Source organism: Rattus norvegicus, chromosome X (genome assembly GCF_021556685.1).
Source record: "Rattus norvegicus strain SHRSP/BbbUtx chromosome X, alternate assembly SHRSP_T2T, whole genome shotgun sequence".
Lineage (NCBI taxonomy): Eukaryota > Metazoa > Chordata > Mammalia > Rodentia > Muridae > Rattus > Rattus norvegicus.
The window spans coordinates 68505679-68532111 of NC_141554.1; the positions used below are offsets into that span (position 1 = coordinate 68505679).

Consider the following 26433-nt stretch of genomic DNA (forward strand, 5'->3'; position numbering starts at 1 on the left):
ATAAGCTCTCTATCTGTTGTAGGATTGGTAAAGATCTTTTCCCAATCTGTTGGTTGCCATTTTGTCCTAACCACAGTGTCCTTTGCCTTACAGAAGCTTTGCAGTTTTATAAGATCCCATTTGTTGATTCTTAATCTTAGAGCATAAGTCATTGATGTTTTGTTCAGGAACTTTTCCCCAGTGCCCATGTGTTCAAGATTCTTCCCCAGTTTTTCTTCTATTAGTTTGAGTGTCTCTGGTTTGATGTGGAGGTCCTTGATCCACTTGGACTTAAGCTTTGTACAGGGTGATAAGCATGGATTGATCTGCATTCTTCTACATGTTGACCTCCAGTTGAACCAGCACCATTTGCTGAAAATGCTATCTTTTTGCCATTGGATGGTTTTGGCTCCTTTGTCAAAAATCAAGTAACAATAGGTGTGTGTGTGTGTTCATTTCTGGGTCTTCAATTCTATTCCACTGGTCTATCTGCCTGTCTCTGTACCAATACCACACAGTTTTTATCACTATTGCTCTGTAATAGTCCTTGAGTTCAGGGATAGTGATTTCCCCAAGAAATCCTTTTATTGTTGAGGATAGTTTTAGCTCTCCTGGGTTTTTTGATATTCCAGATGAATTTGCAAATTGTTCTGTCTAACTCTATGAAGAATTGGATTGGTATTTTGATGGGGATTGCATTGAATCTGTAGATTGCTTTTGGCAAAATGGCCATTTTTACTATATTAATCCTGCCAATCCATGAGCATGGGAGATCTTGCCATCTTCTGAGATCTTCCTGTTCCCAGAGGCCCTATAGAGTTTCTTCTTGGGCCAGGGATTTGGGCAGGGGTGGGCAGTTTTGGTGGTCTCTCCCACTCTGCAGTCTCAGGAGTGCCCACCTGTCCTGGTGGTGAGCTCTCTCTCCATGGTGTTCGGTAGCAGGGAGCTGTGGGCGGGATCAGTGAGGTTAGCCTCCAGCTAAACACCAGAAGTGTCTGGTCCCAGAGGAATTTTGCCTCTGTGTGTCCTGAGTCCACCAGGCAGGTCACTTGGAGCAGAAAAGTTGGTTTTACCTCTGTTCCTGGGGCTAAAGTTGCTCCTGAGGGGCTGCTTTTGAGCTCTCAGTGAGGGCGGCAACCAGAAGGGCCTGCCCTGCCTTTTCCTGGGGCCACAGTGCCCCGGGGTCCCAGATGGCGTTTAGGTGTTTTCCTTTGGAGTCAGAAATGTGGGCAGAGTGTAGTCTCTTCTGGCTTCCCAGACTTGTCTGCACCTCTGAAGGTTTAGCTCTCTCTCCCACGGCATTTGAGTGCAAGGAGTTGTTGACCGGGTCCCTTCAGATTTGGGCGGTGTCTGGACTGCAGAGGACCTGCCGCTTGAGTGCATCCAATACTATTCTATTCCACTAATTAACATGTCTTTTTTAATGCTAGTACTGTGCTGTTTACTACAATATCTCTGTAGTACAATTTAAGACTGCGGATGGTAATACCTCAAATAGCTATGCCAACATTCAGGATTGTTTCAGCTATCCTGTGCTTTTTGTGTTTACATATGAAGCTGAAATTGTTCTTTCAAGTTCTATGAAGATTTATGTTGGAAGATCGATGGGGATTTTGTTGGGTATGTAGATTGCATTTGTTAGGATGGCCATTTTTACTGTACTCTGATATCTCTTCAATTTCTCCCATAAGCATCTTAAAGTTTTTACTGTATAAGTTCTTCACTTATTTGGCTATACTTACCCCAAAATATATTTTTGAGACTATTGTGAAAGGTATTGTTTCTCTGATTTCTTTTTCAGTTCATTTTTCAGTTGTATATAGGATACTACTTTGCAAAAAACTATTCCTCAGCCATAGATAGGCTTTAGGGTAGTTTCCATATACAATCATATCTGCAAATAAAGAAAGTACCTTCTGTAGAAATGTACTTGTAAATAGATGATACTTAAATTTCATTTTATAATGGACAGTTTTTCTTTCTCCATGTATTGTGGTTAGAAGTTTTGCTGGGTATATCAGTCTTTGCTGGCATCTGTGGTCTTTTTGTACTTGTAGGAAATCCATTTAGGACCTTTTGGCTTTTAGAGTAGTCAGTGAGAAATCAGGTTTATTCTAGTGGGTCCTCTTTTATATATTCCGTGTCCTTATTCTGTTGTAGTGTTTAATAATTTTCTTCGTTCTGTACATTTAGTGTTTTGATTATTATGTGTCTGTGGAATTCGTTTTCTTGCCCAGTCTGTTTGATGTTCTACATGCTTATTGTTCCTTGGTAAGCACCTCCTTCTTTAGGTTAGAAAATTTTTCTTCTATGATTTTTGTTGAAAATATTTTCTGTGCCTTTGCTGTAGGTTCCTTCTCCCTCTTATATTCCTATTAATTCATTGACTTGGTCTTTTCATAGTTTCCCAGATTTCTGGGATGTTTTGTATCTGGCTCTCTTTTAACAGTTTTTGTCTGGGGTATCTATTTTTTTCTATCCTGTCTTCAATGCCTGAGATTCTCTCTTCCATCTCCCATACTGTACTGGGTAAAGAAAGCTTACCTCTCAGATTTTTGTTTGACTTCCTAAATTTTTCATTTCCAGTTTTACCTCTGTCTGAATTTTCTTTAGTGGTTTTACTTTAAATTTTTTTTGGGTATTTCATTTATTTACATTTCAAATGTTATCCCCCTTTCCGGTTCCCCTGTGAAAATCCCCTATCCCACTCCTCCCCCCTGTTTCTGTGAGGATGTTCCCCCACCCACCCACTCCCACCTCCCTGACCTGGTGTTTGTCTTTGCTGGGGCATCAAGCCTTCTAGTGGTTTTATTTCCATTTTCATGTTTTGAGCTGGTTTCATCATTTCACTCCACTGCTTGTTTGTGTTTTCACAGACTTCCTTAGTGGATTTATTCATATCTTTTTAAAGGTCATTGAACATATTTCTAGTAGCTATTGTGAAGTCCTTGTCTTCAGTATTATATTGCATTCAGATATATTGCATTTCTCAGGGCTACTGTAGTAGTGGTGCTGGGTCATGGTAGAGAAATATTGTGTTGAGTGTTAATAGTCGTTTTTATGCTGATGTCTTGATTTGGTATAATTGTGATTGTAACTGGTCTTGAGCAGGTGAATATTCTGTTCTTTGTTTCTCATTGTCCTCCCTGGATCTTAGGAATGTGTGGTAGCTGTGGGTTGTCTGGTAGGGAGTACTTCTGAGTTTCTGTCAGGTATAGCCACTGGAGGTGCCAGGTCGAACATGATTCTAGGACTTGGAGTTGGTTAAAAAGGAATAGGGATGAGCTAGGAGGGAGAGGGCTGAGAAGGTCCACAGGAAGGAGGAAATCTGGGTCTAGGCAAGCTCCATAATACATGGAATCAAAAAGAGAAGACAAAACCTGTACTTGGTCTGCTACAGGGCTGAGGATGAGGCTGGGGAATTATAAATGGAGGTCTGGAAGGAGATTAAAGACTGTCTTCTTGACTCCAGGCCAGTGTGGCAAGTGTGTTCCCAGGAAGAAAGTACCTCCAGGTATTGATGGCTGACACCAAAGGGTGGGGTAAGGGAGAAAAGTTAGGCCCACTTTAAGGATGTTTAGAGTCCTCAGGTTATGGAGGAAGAAAAGGCAGACAGGCCTTGCAAGTGGTCTGCATGGGGTTGGGGTTGAAATTGGGGAATTTGAATTGAAGGTCAGGAAGGAGTGCCATTCCTGTTCTTTGTGCTAAGTTTGGTGTTTTCCCCTATGTAGCAGGATGTAGGATTTGACTGTCCTAGAGGGCCTGTATTATACTGAGATATGACCCCCTTCATCTTTAATTACTTCACAACTTTTATCAAGACAGAATATTGCATGATTTCCAAAGCTTAACAGCGGCGGAACGTGGCTTTGTGAGAGTGTGCGCCCAGCTAGCTGTGGAAATTTGGGATGGCTGAGCGGGTTTGGCAGCAGCCAGCCTGAAGTTAAATGGCTAGGAATGTGAGCAGGTCCTGCTGCAATGGAATGGGCAGACACCATGTGGGGTTAGCCATGGAGGTAGTGAGACTGCCTGGGCCTGAGAGTAGCTGGTGATAGCGTGGGTTCTTTTTTAATATTACTCGCAACACTTTTCTTCATTTGTTGAAATGACATTGTGATCTGTGCACTTTAGTCCATTGGTGATACAACATTTGTTGAGGTATATATATTGAGCCATCCTTGCATGTAACCACTTTGCTTATGATAAACGATCTCTTTAATATGACCCTGAGTTCCATTTGCCAGTAACGTATTGAGAATTTTTGCATTGAAATGAATCATATAATTTACTCTATATTTTTGTTTTGTGCCTTTATCTCGTTTGGGAATCATGATTAATACTGGCATTGTAAAATGTGATTTGAAAGCTTATTTCTTTTACTATTTCATGTAATGCTTTAAGTGGTATTGGTGGTGTTAGTTCTTTAGAGTTTTGGCAGAATTCTGTAGTGAGTCCATCTGGTTCTGGGCTTTTTATAGTTGAGGGATTTTTTTTTCTGTTTCAATCTCATTGCTGTTTGCAGTTCTGTTTAAATTCTTTATTTCATCTTTGCTTAATTTGTTATGCTGTATGCATCTGGAAGTTCATCCACTTTTTGAAAGCTTTTCCAATCTGTTGGGATAGAGATTTCTAAAATATGTCCAAGTGATTTTTTTTTAAATTTTCATTAGTGTCTATTATAGTTTTTCCATTTTCACTTCTAATTTAATTAAGTTTTCCTTTCTATTTCTTATAGTTAACTGGATAAGGGCTTCTCAGACTTTCCACAGACTATCTCTTCATTTCACAGATTTTTCTTTTGTATTGGTTATTTACTTGCTTCAATTTCATTAAGATCTGCCATGATGTTAATTATCCTCCCAGCAACTGGTAGTTTACTTTGATCGTGTTTCTCAAGGCCTTAAGATGCACCATTAAGTTTTTAACTTGAGAGCTCTCAAATTTTTGATGTCTGCACTAAGCACTATAAAATGTTCTCCTAGGACTTACGTAATTAGTTCCTATCAATTTTGGTATGTTTTATTTTCACTTTCATTCAAATCTAGAAACTATTAAATTATCTCCTTGATTTCTTCCTTAATTATCAATAGCATGTTATGTATTTTCCATGAGTTTGTGTACTCCCTGTGGTTTCTAGTATTGTAGGTATCTCTCTTTCTTCATTATAGTCAGAGAGAATGAATGATGCTATTGGGAATAGGATTGCCTCCCTGATTTCTTTCTCAGTGATGGGTTTTGTCAAAATACTTTCATTGCATTTATGCTATGAATTACCTTCATTGGTTGATATATATGCTGAACCACATGTAGTTGGCCAGGTTTACAAAACCCAGGCATGATTTCTCTTCTTTTAAGCAGGTTTTGAATACAATTAATAGAATTTGTATATTTACCATCAAGATATAAGTGTCGCTAATGCATTTTTAGGGGTATCTTGTCACGTTTGTCCTTGTTGTGGTTCACAGACCTAACAGCTGCTAACACTATAGATGCTTTTCTCCCTTAGCCACTTTCATATCAGCTTTTGGAACTATGAAAGCTAGTCCTTAGGGAAGAGATTTTCAGTTAAGGCCCAGCTACAACCTTGAACCTATAGCCAAACTGCACCATGTCCTAGCAGCAGGAATATAGGAGGAAACCAAGAACAATAGCAAAAGCCTATGTTCTTTTGGGCATCTCTTGGAAGCCCCTGATCAATAAGGCAAAAGAAAGTTTCTGAGGCCGGGGACTGAGATATTTGTTATTCTATGGTGCTTAGAAGAGTATTATCACATCAAAAGAGGCACTTTCATCCATTCATCTATCTACATATCTTAAGTAAATATACAATAATTCCCTTTAAGTTTTTCAAGCATCCTTACTGGTATTTATCCATCTTCCCTTCTTCTCCTTCTGTATTTTCTCTCCCTCTTTGTTCCCTAATGTGACTCCCTCCCCAATTTTACACTTCTCCCTCCATAGCACCTGTACCCTGCTACTACCTGCCTAGAAAACTCGCTTCACCCCCCGGCCTCCTACCGTTAGTTCCTTTTACTGGTTTCTGTGGTTACTCCAAGTTACATGCTTATGTCTGAAGATTTGGAAATAGGGACCACAGATTGGAGAGAATATGTGGTGTTTGTCTTTCTGGATACAGATTACATCACTCGGTATAATATCTAGTTCTGTCTATTTACCCACAACTTTTGCGATTTTATTTTTCTTTACTGACGAACAGTATATGTACCACGTTTTGTTTATCCCTGAAGAACATTTAAGCTGTTTCAACTTTCTAGCTATTATAAATAGAGCAGCAATGAGCATGGTTGAGCAAGTGTCATGGAGTAGGTTAAGTCCTTTGGAACATGCAAACAAGTGGTATACCTTGGTCATATTGATGACTTATTTTTAGCTTTCTGGGAATTCACCATACTAATTTCTAGAGTGGCTACACCAGTTTGTAATCGCACCAACATTTGTTTCAGTTGTTTTCCTGATTGTAGCTATTCAGACTCCGGTGAGATGAAATCTCACATCACAATTTTATGTTTTTATGGCTTAGGGCTCCTCATTCTTGTCCCTCTGTGCCTGTACAGTTGCTGTTGAGAAATATGCCAGTCATTTAAAAGGGGTACTATTAAATGTAACCTGTGTTTTTCTTCTTTAGAGGCTTACAAAAATTTTGACTAATATATGCTATGGAGAAAAAACTCCCTAATCACAATTTTAATACTTTTGCAAGCCTTCTTTACATTCGTGTCAATATCATTCCAGAGATTAGAAGAGTATTCTGCAACTATTTCATTGATTTTTTTTCTACCATTAGCTTTTGTTCCACATGTTTGCATCGGTCTTGTTCTTTCTGGCTTTGTTCTGGAGTCACAAGGATCCACCTTTACTGCATTACATGCTTCCACTGTGTTCCGCTGTCTAATCTCAGGCCACGAAGTAGTGAAATCAACTATTCGTGGACTGGAACTTCCAAAAGAATAGAATAAAGGAAACCCCCTTCTCAGTATAAGTAGATCATTTCAGTACTTTTATAATAACAAAGGGTAAATATAGGTAATCATTACCAACAGGAAGGACTTTTTCCCATGTGTAATGTGGAATTCATTTATATGGGAAGTTTGTAAAAGTTTGGTGAAACATGCTACAAAAATTTAGAACAGGTAAATAAACTTTAACTGACAATTTTAGCAGCACCTCAAAAATCCAAAATGTTGAGAGAAATAGGGGTAAGAAAGGTTATTTCTAGTAAGATTATTAAAAAATGTAAGAGAATTATTATCCTTAGATTGTATTAAAAAATTAGAAGCATTTGCCTTATGTCATCAGTCATTTTCAGTGCTGACCTTGAAGGTGGTGGACAAACTTACATTTTAAAAGAATTTCCAATATAACACAGTGTTCAGACTCCAAAGTATTACTACTTTCTGTCAAATTTATATAGAGAAACAGAAGTATAATTTGAAACAGAGAGGTTTGAAGTTTTTGAAGTTTGACCAAAAAAAAAAAAAAAAAGCATGTAAAAGTCTGGGCAAAAAGGATGCATTTTACTATACTTTGAAGCTTCAGAGTATACCATTTTCACTGTGCCTATCAGCTTCCTGTTTGTAGATAGAAATACAGTCTCTTAACTGCTGCTTCAGCACCAGAAAATGCACCAGCACCACTTCAGACTGGAAAGTCTGTCTGCGGTCATACTGGTAATAGATGGTGATATCCCTCTGGAACCATAAGCCCTTCCAACTTATAGAAGGTTTATGGTTTCCGAGGGATATCACCATCTATTATCACGACTGAAGATCATGAAGAGCAGCTCAGGCTTGGCACAGTGAAAGGCCAGGCCAGGCCACTGTTAAATGTGCAGCTTCAGTTGAAGTAGAAACTCCAGGATTGAAGAAATCTTGGAGTGAATTTGAGGCTTGGCCCATATGACAGAGCAGTACCTGCATGAAGGCCCTGAGAGGGCAAGGGACCTTGAGAGACCATTACATAAAAGTGGAAGTGAAGCCTGAAATGTGTTCGAAATCCAAAGATGTTAAAAGTGCCAGAACTGTGGACTATACATCAAGGAGTGCTGCACACAGGAGTGCAACTACAAAAGAAAAAGAAGTATGTTGCAGGTAGCAAGGTTGGGAGGACAGAGGGATCCAAGCCCTTTGGCATCAGACACAGAGCTACAGACTTTGCCCTGGCGGGTTTCAGTCTTGATTTGGTACAGTATAGCTTCACGATGACTGATTCCTTCCTTTTGGAATGATAATGTATATTCTCTGCTCTTGTACATTAGGACTGGAGAGATGGCTCAGCAGTTGAGAGCACTGACTGCTCTTCCAGAGGTCCTGAGTTCAAATCCCAGCAGCTATATGGTAGCTCACAACCATCTGTAATGAGATGCCCTCTTCTGGTGCGTCTGAAGACAGCTACAGTGTACTCGTATACATAAAATAAATAAATCTTTAAAAAAAAGAAATATGTAATATGATTTTTATTTCATAGGAAGTTACAGTTAAGAGTTGTGGTTTGTAGACATCATAGCTGGGTGGTAGGACTATCGGATTGTTTGTTTGTTTTCTGCCTTGGAATCATGGCACCTCCTGGTACCATGAAAGCTAGTGGAGTCTTCCAAGTCAGTTCCATCTTCAATCCCCCAGATGCTATGTCCAGAGTGCATAGTATGTTCAGCAATAGGAACTTCAACCTCTCTTAGAAGACTCTTCGACTTCCCTGAAAGACAAATGGAAAGGAGACTTCCCTTGCCTGGTTTTGTTTGTTTGTTTGTTTGTTTGTTTGTTTGTTTTGTTAGTCTATGGCTTTTTGGGTGGGGGCACTGTCAGCCTAGGAGGGAAGATTTCACTTAAACTATATGTATAAGTGGTACTGTAATTTTACATAAATACCATTGAGACCATTTCCATTTTAAAGATATAATTGAAATGGATATGTCAATTTCTAAAGTTTTTTCTTGGGTTTATTGCTAGTGTGGTCACAGTTATTCATGTCTTTGACCTCTGTTGGATAAGATGAATTCTTTTGTACTCATCCTTGTTTATTCTTCTAGGGAAGTTTATATTTTTCTCGTGGTTTTGTAATTGATACTGTGCTGCTTCTTTTGTGTACAATATTGTTTTGAGTATTTTCTGCCACGGTGGCTTTGTGGTTCTAAATTGTGTTAGTATATGTTTGCCTTGAGACATTCTTATTTCCCCAAGTAATTTTAAAACCATAGTTTTGGTGCATATTACAATCTTCATTGGCAGTTATTATACAAGTCTTGAAATAAACAATCTCAGGTCCCTGGATCTTATGAGATATCAGAATAATGTTGTTTATTCTGATATATTCACCTTTTGTAGGTGAAGCTTTTATTTTTTTATATTTTAAGTGAAAATATAATTATACCACTTACCTTCTTCCCTTTTCCTCCTCCAGTCCCTTCTATGTCCCCTCCATCCAACTTTTCTGATATTCCCCTCACTTTAAAAGTGATAGTTTCTATGTTCATTACAGCCTTATTTATAATAGCCAGAAGCTGGAAAGAACCCAGATGCCCTTCAACAGAGGAATGGATACAGAAAATGTGGTACATCTACACAATGGAATACTACTCAGCTATCAAAAACAACGAGTTTATGAAATTCGTAGGCAAATGGTTGGAACTGGAAAATATCATTCTGAGTGAGCTAACCCAATCACAGAAAGACATACATGGTATGCACTCATTGATAAGTGGCTATTAGCCCAAATACTTGAATTACCCTAGATGCCTAGAACAAATGAAACTCAAGACGGATGATCAAAATGTGAATGCTTCACTCCTTCTTTAAATGAGGAAAAAGAATACCCTTGGCAGGGAAGGGAGAGGCAAAGATTAAAACAGAGACTGAAGGAACACCCATTCAGAGCCTGCCCCACATGTGGCCCATACATATACAGCCACCCAATTGGACAAGATGGATGAAGCAAAGAAGTGCAGACCGACAGGAGCCGGATGTAGATCGCTCCTGAGAGACACAGCCAGAATACAGCAAATACAGAGGCGAATGCCAGCAGCAAACCACTGAACTGAGAATAGGACCCCCGTTGATGGAATCAGAGAAAGAACTGGAAGAGCTTGAAGGGGCTCGAGACCCCTTATGAACAACAATGCCAAGCAACCAGAGCTTCCAGGGACTAAGCCACTACCTAAAGACTATACATGGACTGACCCTGGACTCTGACCTCATAGGTAGCAATGAATATCCTAGTAAGAGCACCAGTGGAAGGGGAAGCCCTGGGTCCTGCTAAGACTGAACCCCCAGTGAACTAGACTATGGGGGGAGGGCGGCAATGGGGGGAGGGTTGGGAGGGGAACACCCATAAGGAAGGGGAGGGGGGAGGGGGATGTTTGCCCGGATACCGGGAAAGGGAATAACACTCGAAATGTATATAAGAAATACTCAAGTTAATAAAAAAAAAAGAAATGTAAAAAAAAATAAAAGAAGTAAAATGTTGTTAAAAAAGTGATAGTTTCTTTTACTTTGAATATTAATGCATATGGTTTGAACCATTTTTCTCTGGTCCAATTAAACAGCTCATCTACAAGCTTTACCTGGTCTGGCTCAGGCAGCACATCCTACACTGGTCTAATATAAGGAAGGCCAGATTATCACATCAGAAATACAGGCAAAGAAAGCAGTCAACCTATCTAGATCAAATCACAAAAACAAAATAACATGAATGCCAGAACATCATGTGTCTCTTCAAACCTACTAGCCATGTACACGTGTTATATAATAAGAACTGCATAGATGAGAGAACTACATGGATTCCAGAACAGAGACTTTTAAAAACCAGCATAAACTTTTCAAAGAATTTAAGGAATTTAAAGAAGACATAAACAAACACTTCCTTTAACTCAAAGAGGTTAATAAAGTCTCCTGTGATGTCCAAGAAATATATATACACACTTCAATGAAATGATGAAGATAATTCATGATTAGAAAACTAAATTCAATAAAGACATAGAACCATTGAGAAAGTCTCAGAAGCAGAATGAATCAAGCAGAACATAAAGTATTGGGATTCAAGGATAAAGTAGAGGATCTAGATGAAATAAGCAAAGAAAATGAAAAATTGAAAGAACAGGATAGGAACATGCAGGAAATATGAGACAATATCAAAAGATTGAATCTTTTAATTATAGGCATAGAAGTCAGGGAAAAACTCAAGCCAATGGCATAGACTAGATCTTTATCAAGTTAATAAAAGAAAATTTGCACAAACTAAGACAAGACATACCCATACAAATAAAAGAAGCATATAGAACCCAAACTAGATAAAACAAAAAAGAAATTCCCCATAACATATCACAGTCAAAACAATAAATACATGAATAAAAAAAATCCAAAAGTTATACCAGAGAACTACTAAACCTGATAAACACCTTCAGCAAAGTGGTTGGGTATAAAATTAACTCAAATAAATCAGTAGCCTTCCTCTACACAAAAGAGAAACAAGCCAGGAAAGAAATTAGGGAAACGACACCCTTCATAATAGTCCCAAATAATATAAAATACCTCAGTGTGACATTAACCAAGCAAGTGAAAGATCTGTATGATAAGCACTTCAAGCCTCTGAAGAAAGAAGTTGAAGACCTCAGAAGATGGAAAGATCTTCCATGCTCATGGATTAGCAAAATTAATACAGTAAAAATGGCCATTTTACCAAAAGTAATCTACAGATTCAATGCAATCCCCATCAAAATTCCAACTCAATTCTTGATAGAGTTAGACAGGACAATTTGCAAATTCATCTGGAATAACAAAACACCCAGGATAGCTAAAACTATCCTTACAATAAAACCAATGGCTTATGCTCTAAGATCAAGAATCGACAAATAGGATCTCATAAAACTACACAGCTTCTGTAATGCAAAGGACACTGTGGTTAGGACAAAACAGCAACCAACAGATTGGGAAAAGATCTTTACCAATCCTACAACAGATAGAGGGCTTATATCCAAAATATACAAAGAACTCAAGAAGTTAGACCGCAGGGAGACAAATAACCCTATTAAAAAATGGAGTTCAGAGCTAAACAAAGAATTCACAGCTGAGGAATGCCAAATGGCTGAGAAACACCTAAAGAAATGTTCAACATCTTTAGTCATAAGGGAAATGCAAATCAAAACAACCCTGAGATTTCACCTCACACCAGTGAGAATGGCTAAGGCCAAAAACTCAGGTGACAGCAAATGCTGGCGAGGATGTGGAGAAAGAGCAACACTCCTCCATTGTTGGTGGGATTGCAGACTGGTACAACCATTCTGGAAATCAGTCTGGAGGTTCCTCAGAAAATTGGACATTGAACTACCTGAGGACCCAGCTATACCTCTCTTGGGCATATACCCAAAAGATGCCCCAACATATAACAAAGACACATGTTCCACTATGTTCATAGCAGCCTTATTTATAATAGCCAGAAGCTGGAAAGAACCCAGATGCCCTTCAACAGAGGAATGGATACAGAAAATGTGGTACATCTATACAATGGAATATTACTCAGCTATCAAAAACAATGACTTTGTGAAATTCATAGGTAAATGGATGGAGCTGGAAAATATAATCCTGAGTGAGGTAACCCAATCACAGAAAAACACACATGGTATGCACTCATTGATAAGTGGCTATTAGCCCAAATGCTTGAATTGCCCTAGATGCACAGAACACATGAAACTCAAGACGGATGATCAAAATGCGAATGCTTCACTCCTTCTTTAAAAGGGGAACAAGAATCCACTTGGGAGGGAATAGGGAGGCAAAGTTTAGAACAGAGGCGGAAGGAAGACCCATTCAGAGTCTGCCCCACATGTGGCCCATACATATACAGCCACCAAACTAGATAAGATGGATGAAGCAAAGAAGTGCAGGCTGACAGGAACCGGATGTAGATCTCTCCTGAGAGGCATAGCCAGAAAACAGCAAATACATAGGCGAATGCCAGCAGCAAACCACTGAACTAAGAATGGGACCCCCGTTGAAGGAATCAGAGAAAGGACTGGAAGAGCTTGAAGGGGCTCGAGACCCCATATGAAAAACAATGCCAACCAACCAGAGCTTCCAGGGACTAAGCCACTACCCAAAGACTATACATGGACTGACCCTGGGCTCCAAGCTCATAGGTAGCAATGAATAGCCTAGTAAGGGCACCAGTGGAAGGGGAAGCCTTTGGTCCTGCCAAGACTGAACCCCCAGTGAACGTGATTGTTGGGGGGAGGGCGGTAATGGGGGGAGGATGGGGAGGGGAACACCCATATAGAAGGGGAAGGAGAGAAGTTAGGGGGATGTTGACCCGGAAACCCGGAAAGGGCACAACAATCGAAATGTAAATAAGAAATACCCAAGTTAATAAAGATGGAAAAAAAGAAAAAATGCTGAAATCTTAAAGGGAAACACATCAGAATAAACCTGATTTGTTCAGGGAAACTCTGAAAGTAAAAAAAAAAAAAAAAAAAAAAAAAAAAAAGCTTGGAAAAATGAACTCCAAGTTCTGAAAGACCATGAATGTGAACCTAGATTCTTGTACCTAGAAAAAGAGAAATAAAAATTTCCCATGATCCAACAGCCTTTAAAAAAGGCATATGAAAGAAAATAAAACAGAAAAACTGCTGCAAACAATACTGGAAGCAAGACTTTGAATTGAAGAGAAGAATATACACATCAAAGAGACTCTAGAAACAATAAAATTATAAACCACAACTAAGAACATTGGTCAGTAAAAAAAAAAAGAAAAAAAAGAAAGGAAAGAAAAGAAAAAAAGAAAGAAAGAAAAAGAAACCAACAGAATGGGAGATAATCTTTGCCCAGTTATCTATTTTGCAGAGGGTAAATATGCAGAATATATATATATATATTTTTTAAAAACTCAGAAAATAAAGAGTCAAAGAAACAAATAAACTCATTAGAAGTAGGCTATATATATAGGGATCCTGCTCAGGGGGGCGCTCCAATCCCTGACACTGTTACCGATGCTATGTTGTGCTTACAAAAGGAGCCTAGCATGGTTGTTCACCAAGAGGACCAACAAGCAGCTGGCTGAGACAGATATAGACGATACTTATACCCAACCAATGAACTGAAGCTGGGGACCCCTGTGGTTGAATTAGGCAAAGGCTGGAAGAAGCTGAGGAGGAGGTTGACCCTATGGAAAGATCAGAAGTCTCAATTAACCTGGATCCCAGAGATTGCTCCACCAACCAGGCAGCATACAGGAGCTGGTCCGACGCTCGACACACATACAGCAGAGGACTGCCAGGTCTGGCTTCAGTGTGAAAAAAGATGCACCTAACCGTTGAGAAACTTGAGGCCACAGGGAGTGGGGAGGCCTGATGGGGTGGGGGCTGGGGGTGGGATGGGGACATCCTCTTGTAGATGAGGAGGAATGGGATGAGGAACTGTTGGAGGGTAGGCCGGGAGGGGGATAATGACTGAACTGTGAAAGAAGATTAAAGATAATTTTAAAAAGAAAGAAAGAAAGAAAGAAAGAAAGAAAGAAAGAAAGAAAGAAAGAAAGAAAGAAAGAAAGAAAGAGGCTAGATGAGGCTGGAGAGATGGCTCAGCAGTCGAGAGCACTGGCTGCTCTTCCAGAGGACCCAGGTTCAGTCCCAGCAACCTCATGGCTGCTCACAACAGTATCTCCTGTTCCAGGAGATTGAACACCCTCACACTTACACATGTAATCAAATCACCAAATGTACATAAAATAAAAGTAAATAAATTATTTTAAAAAGAAAGATATAGACTAGAGATCAAAACAGAGTTCTTAATAGAAGAAATAAAAATAGCTAAGAAATATAGCAAAAATATACCAAAAGGTTTCATCATACTTAGGAATCAGGGAACTGCAAATTAAAACAACTCAGATTTCCTCTCGCCCCACTCAGAATGACTAATATTAATAAAGCAACTGACAAGTTCTGCGGAGATTTTACAGAAAGAGGAAATTCTCAGTGTCACCAAGAATGTAAACTGCTACAGCCACTCAGGAAATCTATAAAGAATTCTCAAAAAAAAAAACCCTAAAAATTAATCTATCATATGACCCAGCTCTACCAGTCCATGACCTATGACCAAAGGATTAGACATGATCCTCCACGGATACTTGCTTAGTCATGTTCAGTACTACTCTACTTACCATACTCAGTAAATTGAAACAACTCAAATGTCCATCAACAGAAGAGTGGATAAGAACAATGGACATATAGAAAACATACTACTCAGCTATAGAGAAATATGAAATCATGGAATTTGCAGGTAAATGAAATGACCTACAAAGCACAAAGCCTCATTTTTCTCTCATCTGTGGTTCCCAGCTCCATACACAGATGTGAGTATGCAACATGGAGCATCCACAGAAACCAGGAAAGTTTAAAGGAACAGTAGGCAGGAGTGGAGAGGAATAGCAGAATACGCATGATAGGAAGTGATGGGAATCCGAAGAATGGTGAGGGCCTCCAACTGGAGAAATGATGGAGAGAGGTCAATACAGAAAGAGGAGGAACTAGAGACAAATAACACCAAGGTTGTTTGATATAAAGCTTCAAGGAATCATTACTGTATATTTACCTAAAATTATACAACATGCATATAAGCATATATATGCAAACACACACATACACACACACACACACACACACACACACACACACACACACACTAAAGGAAGTTAGGTTACTTGAGCTGTTGATGCTCTTTACAAGAACCATAGACTACCAAATCCAGACATGAGGATTCCTCCCTTGACTTCCCAAATGATCTAGATTATTGATATAGCCCTTGTTTGCCTCTCAGAAGTCTAGAGTGAGCTCCTATTATGGAAGACACCACACACATAGGACATAGGACTTGGATGATGCAAACTAGGTCTGAACTGAAAGCTTCTTCTCTGCTATCTAACTTCAATGGTTCCAAAAATACTATGCAAGTTGCCAAGAAGAAAGCAATTAAAAAGTCCTACCCAGCTGTAACACCTATGAACCATGACAATTACTAGCATGACCAGACATGCATAAATGTGCAAGAAGTGGCACTCACAAGTTAGTGGAAACCAATAACTATCTAATTTGACTTAAAGGCTACTCCCCAGTAGGAAACCATACCTGGTCCTGAAAACCCAGCCAGCTTCTTGGATCTAATGAGTTTATGGACTTTAGAAAATAATCAATTACTACCACTTTAGTGGACCAGCATTATTTTTTACAATATTCTAAACCTTATACCCACAGATCAGTGTAGTTACTATCAACCCCCATCAACAAAGCCTCTCTTTACAGCAAATGGAGACATCATAGCAAACAATTGAACAAAATGCACTTATCGTTGAATCATGGGGAGCCCACCCCAACAGAAACATCTACATCACAATTTCCACATTTATACTTCAGGGAAAATTGAAGAAGATGGGGTGGAAATATTATAAGAGCGAGAGTACCAGGAAATAAGCACTGTAACCAGCTGCATAACCAAGACTGGAACAATAACAATATCAATGGACATGTTAACATGGATGCGGAAAAGTGTTGTGGAGTTCCTACCTCTGGACAAAGAACTACCAGCAGTTACTGCTGGGAGAATGAGCCTCTCAAAGGGATAAGTCACATTATTGGTTGTTCCATGCCAAATGATCAGCTTGAAATCATATACATACAAATGACAAAACAGACTCAGGAGGTTGTATTTATACATTACACACACACACACACAGACACACACACACACAGACACACACACACATGTGTATATAACAACAATAATCAAAAAAAGGGAGATTATCAACTTGTGAGTAAAGGAGACATGGGAAAGGTTTGAGAGACAGGAGCTGAGAGGATCTGAAGGGAAGGAAGGGAGGGGAAGTGATATTATTCTATTTCAATTAAAAATATCTTTTTAAAAAGAAAAATTATGCTTTTCAATTATATCCTCCAATAAAGTTCAGAGATAACAAGTGTCAGGGTTCTGTTAAGGAAATGTAGCTTATTTTTTTAACTTTTAATTTTTAAGAACTGAGGATATTAATGACTGTGGTTTTTAAAAGGCATGGATGGAGAAAGAAGAAAGAGGGATCAAAGCATGAAAGACAGGGAAAGTATATTGATTATAGGTACAACATAAAAGAAAATATTACAAAATTGGTACAAAAAGAAAGTTATTCATAAAAAATGTCAGTCACCAGGTGGTGGTACAGCATGCCTTTAAATTCCAGTATTCTGGACGTAGAAGCAGGTAGATCGCTATGAGTTCGAGGCCAGCCTGGTCTACAGAGTAAGTTCCTGGATAGCCAGAGATGCACAGAGAAATTCTGTCTCAAAAACCTTAACAAAACAAAACAAAAACAAAACCACACTAGGAACAGATGAAGAGAAAGCTGCTAGTTTTAGTAATTCAAACAAGTTTTACCAGTATGTTCTCCCTGCCAGCTACAGCCTTCTCTAGGGTGTGCTGGTGGCCAAACTTTCCAAGCTTGGGTTTCAGCTTATGAGGATCTTAGGGGGTGAATGGAATGGTCAGTCTTTCAAGTTTTATGTACTTTTCTTGTTGAGTGTCCTCAACCTGCTGAGATCTTGGCTGCTTTTCTACCAACGCTCTACAGTTCCTGCCTTTAAAAACTGCTTTGGTCTGCCTTTACCATATTCCTATGTTTTCATTCACTTAGGGCAGTGGCAGGGATACAATTCTCCCTGTATTCTTAACTAGTCATGCTAAGAAAACCATAGTGAGTCTCAGCACTGGGGTCCTGCTCTTGGCCTGCATTTCCACTAGAGTCACTGCAGGTTCCAATGCTCTGGCCATTATCAATCCCTCCCTACCACAGTGATCCCAGCTCCTGGTCACATCTCTGTAGCCCACTCAGTTTTCCTCCTTCTCCCCTTTGTATTATTATTGTTGTTGTTGTCACTGACATCACCAGTACACAGAATGCACCCAATTAGCATTTATTCCAACAAATGAACATTTATTTAAAAGGATTTATGGAAACGTAACAGTTTTACTTTCAAAGGGCAGAGAAATCATTGATGTTTCGAACATATAATATGGTAACAGAAAACCAAAAGTTAAAGAAAAATAGGATAAATCTGTCCCTGTTCTCCCCAGCCAGGGATAGAGACCTGGAGCTAATTCTTTTTCATCAGTCAGCCCTAGATTTTATCCTGTAGATCTAAGACATGACAAGGGGGCTTAGCTTTGATCAAGGAATGAATGAGCTGTTGGGCTTGAAGAGCTGAAATGTCTTTTCTTTGGGGAAAATAAAAGGTCACCAATATAACCCACAGAAAAGGAGTGACCAACTATCCTAACCTGAAGCTACCTCACAGAAGACAAAAGGAGGAAAGAATATAAAAGCAAAAGTCCTACCCACTTACATGTATACAATGATTGGCATTCATGTAATACTGTATCCCTTTCTATCCTCTCAATGATAGCCCATTGGGCAGGTATTAGAGTAATGTTTTTGAACAAAATCCAAAGCTAAAGTCAGCTTAGGGTTCCTCAGTCCAAGATAATTCCTATACCACAGCAATAAGACCTAGTATTTTAGGCAGTGAATTAGGTGACTCTTGTAGCATGAGCCTTGGTCCTTAATTTCACTATAGGAAATGTCTACTGGTTTGCAAAGATTAGAAGTATGGGGAAAGACCCACAGTTCTTGCAATTCTAAAGATGCCCTGTCTGGTATGTAAGAACTTCAGTATAACTGGAAGACTTGAGTGGAACTATAGATTAACACAAGGGCCTCAAAATTTTATATAAAATGAACACTCGTCTAAGTTACCTCTGGATTTTAATGATGACTTGAATATTGGGGGAGATATATGCATTCAGCCCATTGGGAAGTTCATCAAAAATAAAGTTGTTGTCCCTTCAGAACCTAAAGCAAAAATAGAGGGAAGGAAGTCACTGAAGCCTTTTCCCAAAGTAAGACATGGAGCTCCTCCAGTCTTTATACCTACAGCTCAGTAGGCTCCAGTCCTCAAGAACAAAATGGAGAATCAACTAGGGCCTTTTACCCCTCATTCAGTTCCAAACTGGGGCAGTAAAAGAAATGGGAATGGAAGAGAGAGGGTCATGAGAGCCAGTGATTAGCACCCAAAGCACAGCTGTTCTTAACCACAAATTCCAAGAACAGAAAGAAATAAGAGCAAAGAGTAAGGGGTTATTCTTCCAACAAATTAAATAGAAGACTCAGTAGGGATAAGGAAGGGATATTAAAAAAAATCAGAACATTTGTCACTCTGACCAAAGAGAGGGTTTATGACCAACAGAGGTCTACCCCTTCACCTGCTCTTCATTCATCTTGCTTCCGTTTTGGCTTTTTGGGGTTCCGTGACCGACTCTTGGCTTTGCAAAGAGGACATATAGGCGCATTTCGATGAATCTGTTGGTGGCATGACAAACAGGCCTGGTGGGGGAAGACAGGATAAATAAAGTCAGTAGTCAGATTCTTCTAAGCAATGCTTCAGATGGCTGATATTCATGGGACCAGAAATCATAAGGTTTAAGTAGAGATCAGCGTTCTTGATGGCCACAGAACTTAGGAGTAAAGGATATAGCATAGACAGGAGTGCAGGAAATTTTATGTAAATAAAATTAAGAACTACATATCTAGGCAGTATTATATAGAACATTATCTCTAACAGGCTCACCCTTGCACTATTGATTTTCTTGGATCGGGTGAATAGGCAAGAATTTTCTATAATAACTAAGAAAGTGAATATTTAGACTTCAAAAATATTTTTAATTAAAAATCCTTCTCTCCCTTTCTGCCTCCCTCCCCCATCTTGTGTGTGTGTGTGTGTGTGTGTGTGTGTGTGTGTGTGTGTGTGTGTGTGCAAATGCCACAGAACATGTGTGGGTGACTGAGGGCAACTTTTCTGTTCTCTACTAGAACAAATTTTGGGAATTAGTTTTTTTCTTCCACCATGGAATTTGGGGATCAAACTCAGACCATCAGGTTTACATGGTAAATGCTTTTACATCCTGAGTCATGTAAGGGCTCATAATTGTGTTAGTTTTTCACATTAAGTGGTCTGTTGCAATACTCAACTTTATTTTATGTTAAGTACATTGCACAGGTCACCTGGCCTATGTGTGTGTGCCAGTAAGTCTTCAATGAAAACACAGAGCAAGTCAGACTCTACTTGTAGGTTACGGTCTACAGGGCAACCACTCTAGTAGAATGTCTGCTTGACTATTTACTATTGATGTGATTCTGTGATGTTGCATTGATTGCCCACAAACAGGTTTTGCCTAGTAGAAATGCAAACTAATTTTGAAGAAAAGGGTGATCATGAAGGTCATACATATTTATGTTTCTATAAAATATAAATAATTACTGTATACAAATTTCCAAATTTATCTTAGCATTTGTTTCCAACCATGTAAACATCTGTATATCAAATGTATTTAGAACCTGCCTTTTGATTCTGCTGGATCCCTCGCAAATGAGATATGTTCACTATATATTTGTATAAAAGTTATCTTCCTAAGCTTTAGAAAATTGTATTTTGACTGAGTCTAGCAAGCTGTATTCTAATCTCTCTGGGAATGTTTAGCAACAAAAGAAACACGTATTCGTCATAGCACCCCATTCTCTGTGCCCCAGTGAATTTTATAAACTGTGTAATATAATTCTTTACAAATAATTACATTATTTTGAAGTAAGATCTAAAATAAATAAGGCCACAATTCCAGCATATCATTAGCCTCCTATTATTATTATTTCTCCATGGCCCAATCAAGCTTACTCACCTTCATAGGCGGAGGCTGCTGCCTGAAGGTGGCTGTCTGCCTCGTGTCCTGCTTCCTGGCCACTTGGAGTTGTTGAGCAGCAGCAGCTGCAGCGGCAAGGGATTCGGGTATGGGGGGTTCTTGAGGTTCTGTCTGCCATTCTGCTTTCTGCTTCTCGAAGTAACTTTGGGGAAGAAGTACATTGGCTGGATCATTCTAAAAGCAAGAAGAACCTTTCTCCTTTTATGCTCTATGCTAAGAAACCAAAAATTGTACCAGGGCCCTCTCTAGAAAGGTGCTTCTTAACTCTGCTAGATGCAGATGATCAAAAAAAAAAACTGTCAGGGCTAGCAAGAGATTTAGACCTATTCTCTATTTGATGGCCATTTGCAATATTCTTATTATGCATTTGTAGTCCTATATTTATACCCTTCTAGGAACAAGAAGCTCACTGTTTTAACAGGCAACCTGGTCTACCTTTAGGATATACATCTTTCTGTTGGGTGGATCTCTCTCCCTCCCTCCCTCCCTCCCTCTCCTCCCCACTCTAAAATGGGCCTAATGTTTAACTCCAAGTCTTGAGATTAAAGAACAGGCTAGGTCCAGGAGAGTACATGAAAGTATATCAATTCATGTTTTCAAAGGATTCTGTACAGTTCTAACTTGGAAATCAGTTCTTAAAATTCATAAGTAATTAACCTAAATGTTAAATTAAAGTTATTTGTGTGTGTGTATGTGTGTGTGTGTGTGTGTAGATAAACACGTGACCCTACCACATACATGTAGAAGTCACAGGACAGCCTGCAGGAGGTCATTCCCTGCTTATACCACATGAGTCCCAGCAACAGAACTCAGGTCCCCAGGCTTTGTGGAAAGCCCTTTTTTCCCCCGAGCCATCGTGCCAGTGCATAAGTAAAACTCTTACATTGCCAAAAATTGCACAAAGTATTTTTATAAATCACCTATTAATCTTCATCTCATTCTTCTTATATAACATGTCAGCATAGAGACTTGCCCAGGTTGCCTTGTCATGTAAGGAATTAGCCACTGACAGACCTAAGAATAGGACTATTCACTCCAACTTTCAGGCTGGGCTTTATGTATCTATCCATGCCCTCCCTTCTGCTACACTGTTATTTTGGGGGTCAGAGAGTAGACAGCTTACTCCAAGGAGAGTTTCTCTTCCTCTTCACATAAGTCAGGAAGCCTTTGCAGGCCCAACGTCATGCGCAGGGCATCCACATGTTCTTTCAGTGGTTTATACTCATCATGAAGCCTCCGGGTTGACTCTAGCAGCTTGTTTAAGTCATTTTCAGACTGTTTAATGGTGTTTTCCATCTAGAAAATAGAGAAGGGTAGAAACAGAAAAGAGCCCAATGTTCTCAAGAGGCTTTATAACTGAATGGATAGACTCCAGAGGGAGATCAGTCTATGTTCAAGTTCTCTATGTCTTTTCTAAGTGACTGATGGAGCCTCAATTTCTTCATCACTATAATAGTGAAGGTTTAATCGTGCATATGCCATGTAGTCTTAGTAAAGATTCAATGATCAAAGTCACACAAAGCTCTGAACATGGAACTAATAGACTAAAAGTTCATAAAATGTTAGTCAAATTACGCAAATTAGTAATATCCCATAGCTGGACTTGGCTTTAAAGGTCATTTAGCTCACCTCACATTACTTTTAGAGGTTAGTGAGCTGAATGAAGCTCACAGAATAAAGGATTTATTCAGGAAAATACTTCTTAGGGGAAAAACTTGTGTCTTTCGGACCAGTTTCGGACAAGTCTTAGGGAAGACTTGTGTCTTTCAGGCCAGTTACACTTCTTTTCCCTAGATCAATTGTTTTCAAAATGTGGTTGCCACACTTTTACCCCACCACCCTGTCCCCTGCCCTGTCTCACACACACACACACACACACACACACACACACACACACACACACACACTGCTGCAGCATTGGCATTGGCATTTAGGAACTAAAAAATTTAAATTCTCAAGCCCTCTTTAAATTCATAACATTTAACTAGAAACTCTGGAGTAAAGCTCAACGTTTTGTGTTCTAATAGGCTCGCTAGCTGGCCCTGGTGCTCTAGTCTCAGATATATTGGTCTGGATTCTCAGCTCCTCTGTTGAAAACACATTATTCATTCTATTGGTTCTATATCATCAGTTAGCTTGCAGCAAAGTTTACAGTCCCCACAGGAGACCCAGAAGCTTATGCAAATACATTAAACCCCAAGGGTGTCTATTACATAAGTCTCATATATATATATATATATATATTTATATACATAATATTTTAAAATATTGTAGACATGACAATATTCTGGAAATTGAGTAGTTCCACAGAAATGAATTTCCCAGGAATAGAAACTAAACTCCATCAAAGGTGAATTTAAAGAAAAAAGATACTGTTATAGGTTCTAAGGACTAGAAAGGACCTAACTGACAGGTAAAAACTTTCCACTTCTTGATAAAAGAATAACCAGTAGAGAAGCCCAGATTCTTCATGAATAATTCCAAAGGAGGGAAGTTTTCAACTCAGAAATTAATTCCCAAATAATCCAAGAGTTTCCAAATGGCAGTGTAAAGAGAGTCCCACTTCAGTAAACGGACAGGGATGATTTGTGTTGGTCTAGTTGGATGTTTTTAAGAATTTTAAGCTATCCCCAAGAGGCAGGAATCTCATCCACCTTTCCTTGGCTACTTCTTAAGTTGATGTCTTCCAGAGTGTGAGCATATGAGATCTGGATGAAGCCTGGAAGGTCAACTAGCCTATTTCATAACACAGGGAGGAAATATGGTACTTAGAAATCAAGGACTTGTCCATTGTTGTTAGCTGACCTCAGAACTCCTGGGAGTTTTCTACATCACAGTGGCTAGATACCTTCTCCTCTGAAATGGCCAAGTCACATGTAAACGGAAAGTAACAAGATTCTCTACTGCCTCATCCTTAATGGGCCCAGACATCTACTAGCCACATACCACATTGATATCAGCATGGATCAGTCGGAGTTCCTCCACATGAGCCATCTTCTCCTGTAGCAGGAGATCCATCTCCTGTTTGTATTCTTTTAGGTGCCTCTCTTCAGACTCCAGAGCCTCGAACTCAGCCTTCAAACGGGCCTTGATCTTTTCCATCTGCAGAGTCTTGTTCCTGAAATTTCTCAAGAGGAGGAAACAGGCCAATAGGAGAATGGAGAGTGGAGGAAGAAAGAAATGGAAAGCAGAATTAGGATTTTCCTTCTGAGTCATTTTTTTAACCCTTCCTCTCACATTCAGAGACAACCAATGCACATGAAATGTGGCAATTATAAGTAATGGGCTAAGTTAAATTTTGTATTTAATTTTAACGAATTTAACATTAAATTTGTGGCTAATTGCTCTTATTCAGCACATCTGGCTAATATAAAAGTTTCCCCTTGTGTTGCTTATGTAGGGAACATTGGCATAATGCTGCAAAAGTAACTAGAAAACCTGCACATTACACACTACACTCCATTACCTTTGAGACAAGTTACCTGGCATATGTAGAATTCTTAATATAGCTGCTGACTTGCCTTACAGGAGAACAATATTTAGTTTTATTGGAAAATTGTTTATTTAGACCCCTTTTTGTTTAGATTTCTATTCTCAACCTCTTCAAGATTACATGCAGAATACCTGGAACTGTCTATTTCTACCCCAATTTTAGAGATGAGAAACTGATATTCAGAGTGGCATCTTATTTTGATTCATGTAGCCAGTGGAGTGAGTATTCTTTTAGGTGCCTCTCTTCAGACTCCAGAGCCTTGAACTCAGCCTTCAAATGGGGGTCATTGATCTTTTCCATCAACAACCTATTTCTGCAGGCAGAGACACATCATGAAAGAATATGTATGTTAAGCTCATACGTGGGGACACATGCTGGTTCTGCCCTTTACTATATTTTGACCCTTGGATAATAATAACAATCAAATTCACATTTAACTATATTTGATAAATATTCAGTAAGTAACTTGTATGTGCACGTGCACACGCGTGCGCGCGCGCGCGCACACACACACACACACACACACACACACACACACACACACACATCCAATAAGTATTTATTGAATACTTGTCCTTTGTCAGTGAGTACAGAGAGAGAAGTGAAGGCAGTCCAGGTTGTGAGTATGAATGAATAAAGGCCCTAAAGCAGAAGGACACAACACATTAAAGGAAGAACTAAAGACAGATTAGCATTGCTGAACTATCTACTGAAAGAGGGAGAGGGGTCCTAGATGAATCTAGGGATTTTTGGAAGAGTCAACACCCAGCAGATGACATGTTGGGGTGAAGTCCTTCATCCTAAGCTGAAAGGGGACATTTACATTTTTAAATATCAAGTGAGATTTTCGAACTACCTTCCTTCCCTAAGCTTTGACTTACTCAGTCCTAATATGGAAATAACACAGCATACTTCATATGTCATGTGGTAACGATTAAATGCATTAACACACGTCAGTTCCCAAGCTATGTGGCACATGCTGAGTGGTCAACAAATGATAGCATACGTCCCTCTCTGCCCAATAGTTCAGTCATGATTATCCCCTTCACCACAATGATGTCCAGAATTTGTTACAAAGAGCTTACAGCAGGTGGTATATGTATGCTGTAAGGCATTTTACCAGTTACTTAAGTTAAAATAGCTTCATTAGCATATGTCATCTTATAAGTGTAATTTAAATAATGGCCTATTATTAAGCCAGGAAAAGTCTTCCTAGTCTGTAATCAATTAAATAAAGATAGCAACAATGGGCCTTCTCCTAGATACTCTTCCTCCCTTTGAGGCTCATGAAACTGTGGAATGTTCACTGCCAGGCACCCTCAAGCCCACCCACTTGAGGCAGAGGTACGGGTGACCTCCCTGTGTACACAAGCACAGTCCTTCCCAACCCTGGTTGAATTGTGGAAGCTTTTCTGGGATTTTGACCTTCTCTTGACCCTTCTTTCTCCCTTTAGACCCATAAGACCCTGAAGCTGTCACTCTCAGGGACTCTGTAGCCAGCCTATATAGAAGGATGACACAAGTAACCTATGTGCATTCCCTGGCACAGCCCCTCCCAACTCAGTGGGTAGCTACTTGCCAAGGATCATTACTTTCACTACTTTGCCCTTTTCCTCCTTTTAGAACTCACCTGATGACTTTCACCTGGCCCTATTTATCATTTTAGGACTCAACAGGCCCAAGATCACTCCCTGCCAGGGATTCATTACCCCGTCTGTGTGCTGTAGAAACCCAGGTGACATACCTAGGCTTGCTGGCACAACGCCTTCCAGTTCCAGTTGCCTCTATGAATACTTGTTCCAGATCCATATGTCAGGGTTAGACACGCCCATACATCCTATGTTCTAGCCTAGCTGGGTAAGTATGCCTGATCCTATCCTGCCTGAACTTACCTCAGTTAATAGACCTAACTCAGCGCCCACGACCAGGGACTGGCTCCAGGTTGGTGAGACCCACCTGCATTAATTGCCAGCTCATACTGGATGGTGTGCCAAATGTGCTTTGTCCACATCAAACACAAGAAGTCCATGTACCAGTTCTCAGTGCAAAAACACTATGTAAGAACAACTACTTAGGTTAATTCCGAGATACAGAATTTAATAATCATAAACTTCAATGAAGAATGCAAGGAGTTTTTAGAAAAGAGAGACAAACAGCTCAGTGAACTTA

General features: G+C 39.5%; 1 protein-coding gene across 3 annotated transcripts in view; it reads right to left on the minus strand.

Annotated features, from left to right (window-relative positions):
- Positions 1-8437: 8437 nt before the first annotated feature.
- Positions 8438-26433, minus strand: part of Zc4h2 (zinc finger C4H2-type containing) — a 30320-nt gene continuing 12324 nt past the window's right edge. The window contains exons 2-6 of one of the 3 annotated variants that reach the window (XM_087600468.1): positions 23718-23889; positions 21895-22067; positions 20751-20913; positions 19281-19401; positions 8438-8691 (exon numbers count right to left, since the gene is read on the minus strand). In XM_087600468.1, the coding sequence (XP_087456594.1) occupies positions 19288-19401; positions 20751-20913; positions 21895-22067; positions 23718-23889 (622 nt within the window). In that variant the 3' untranslated portion in view covers positions 8438-8691; positions 19281-19287. 3 annotated transcript variants of the gene reach the window in all.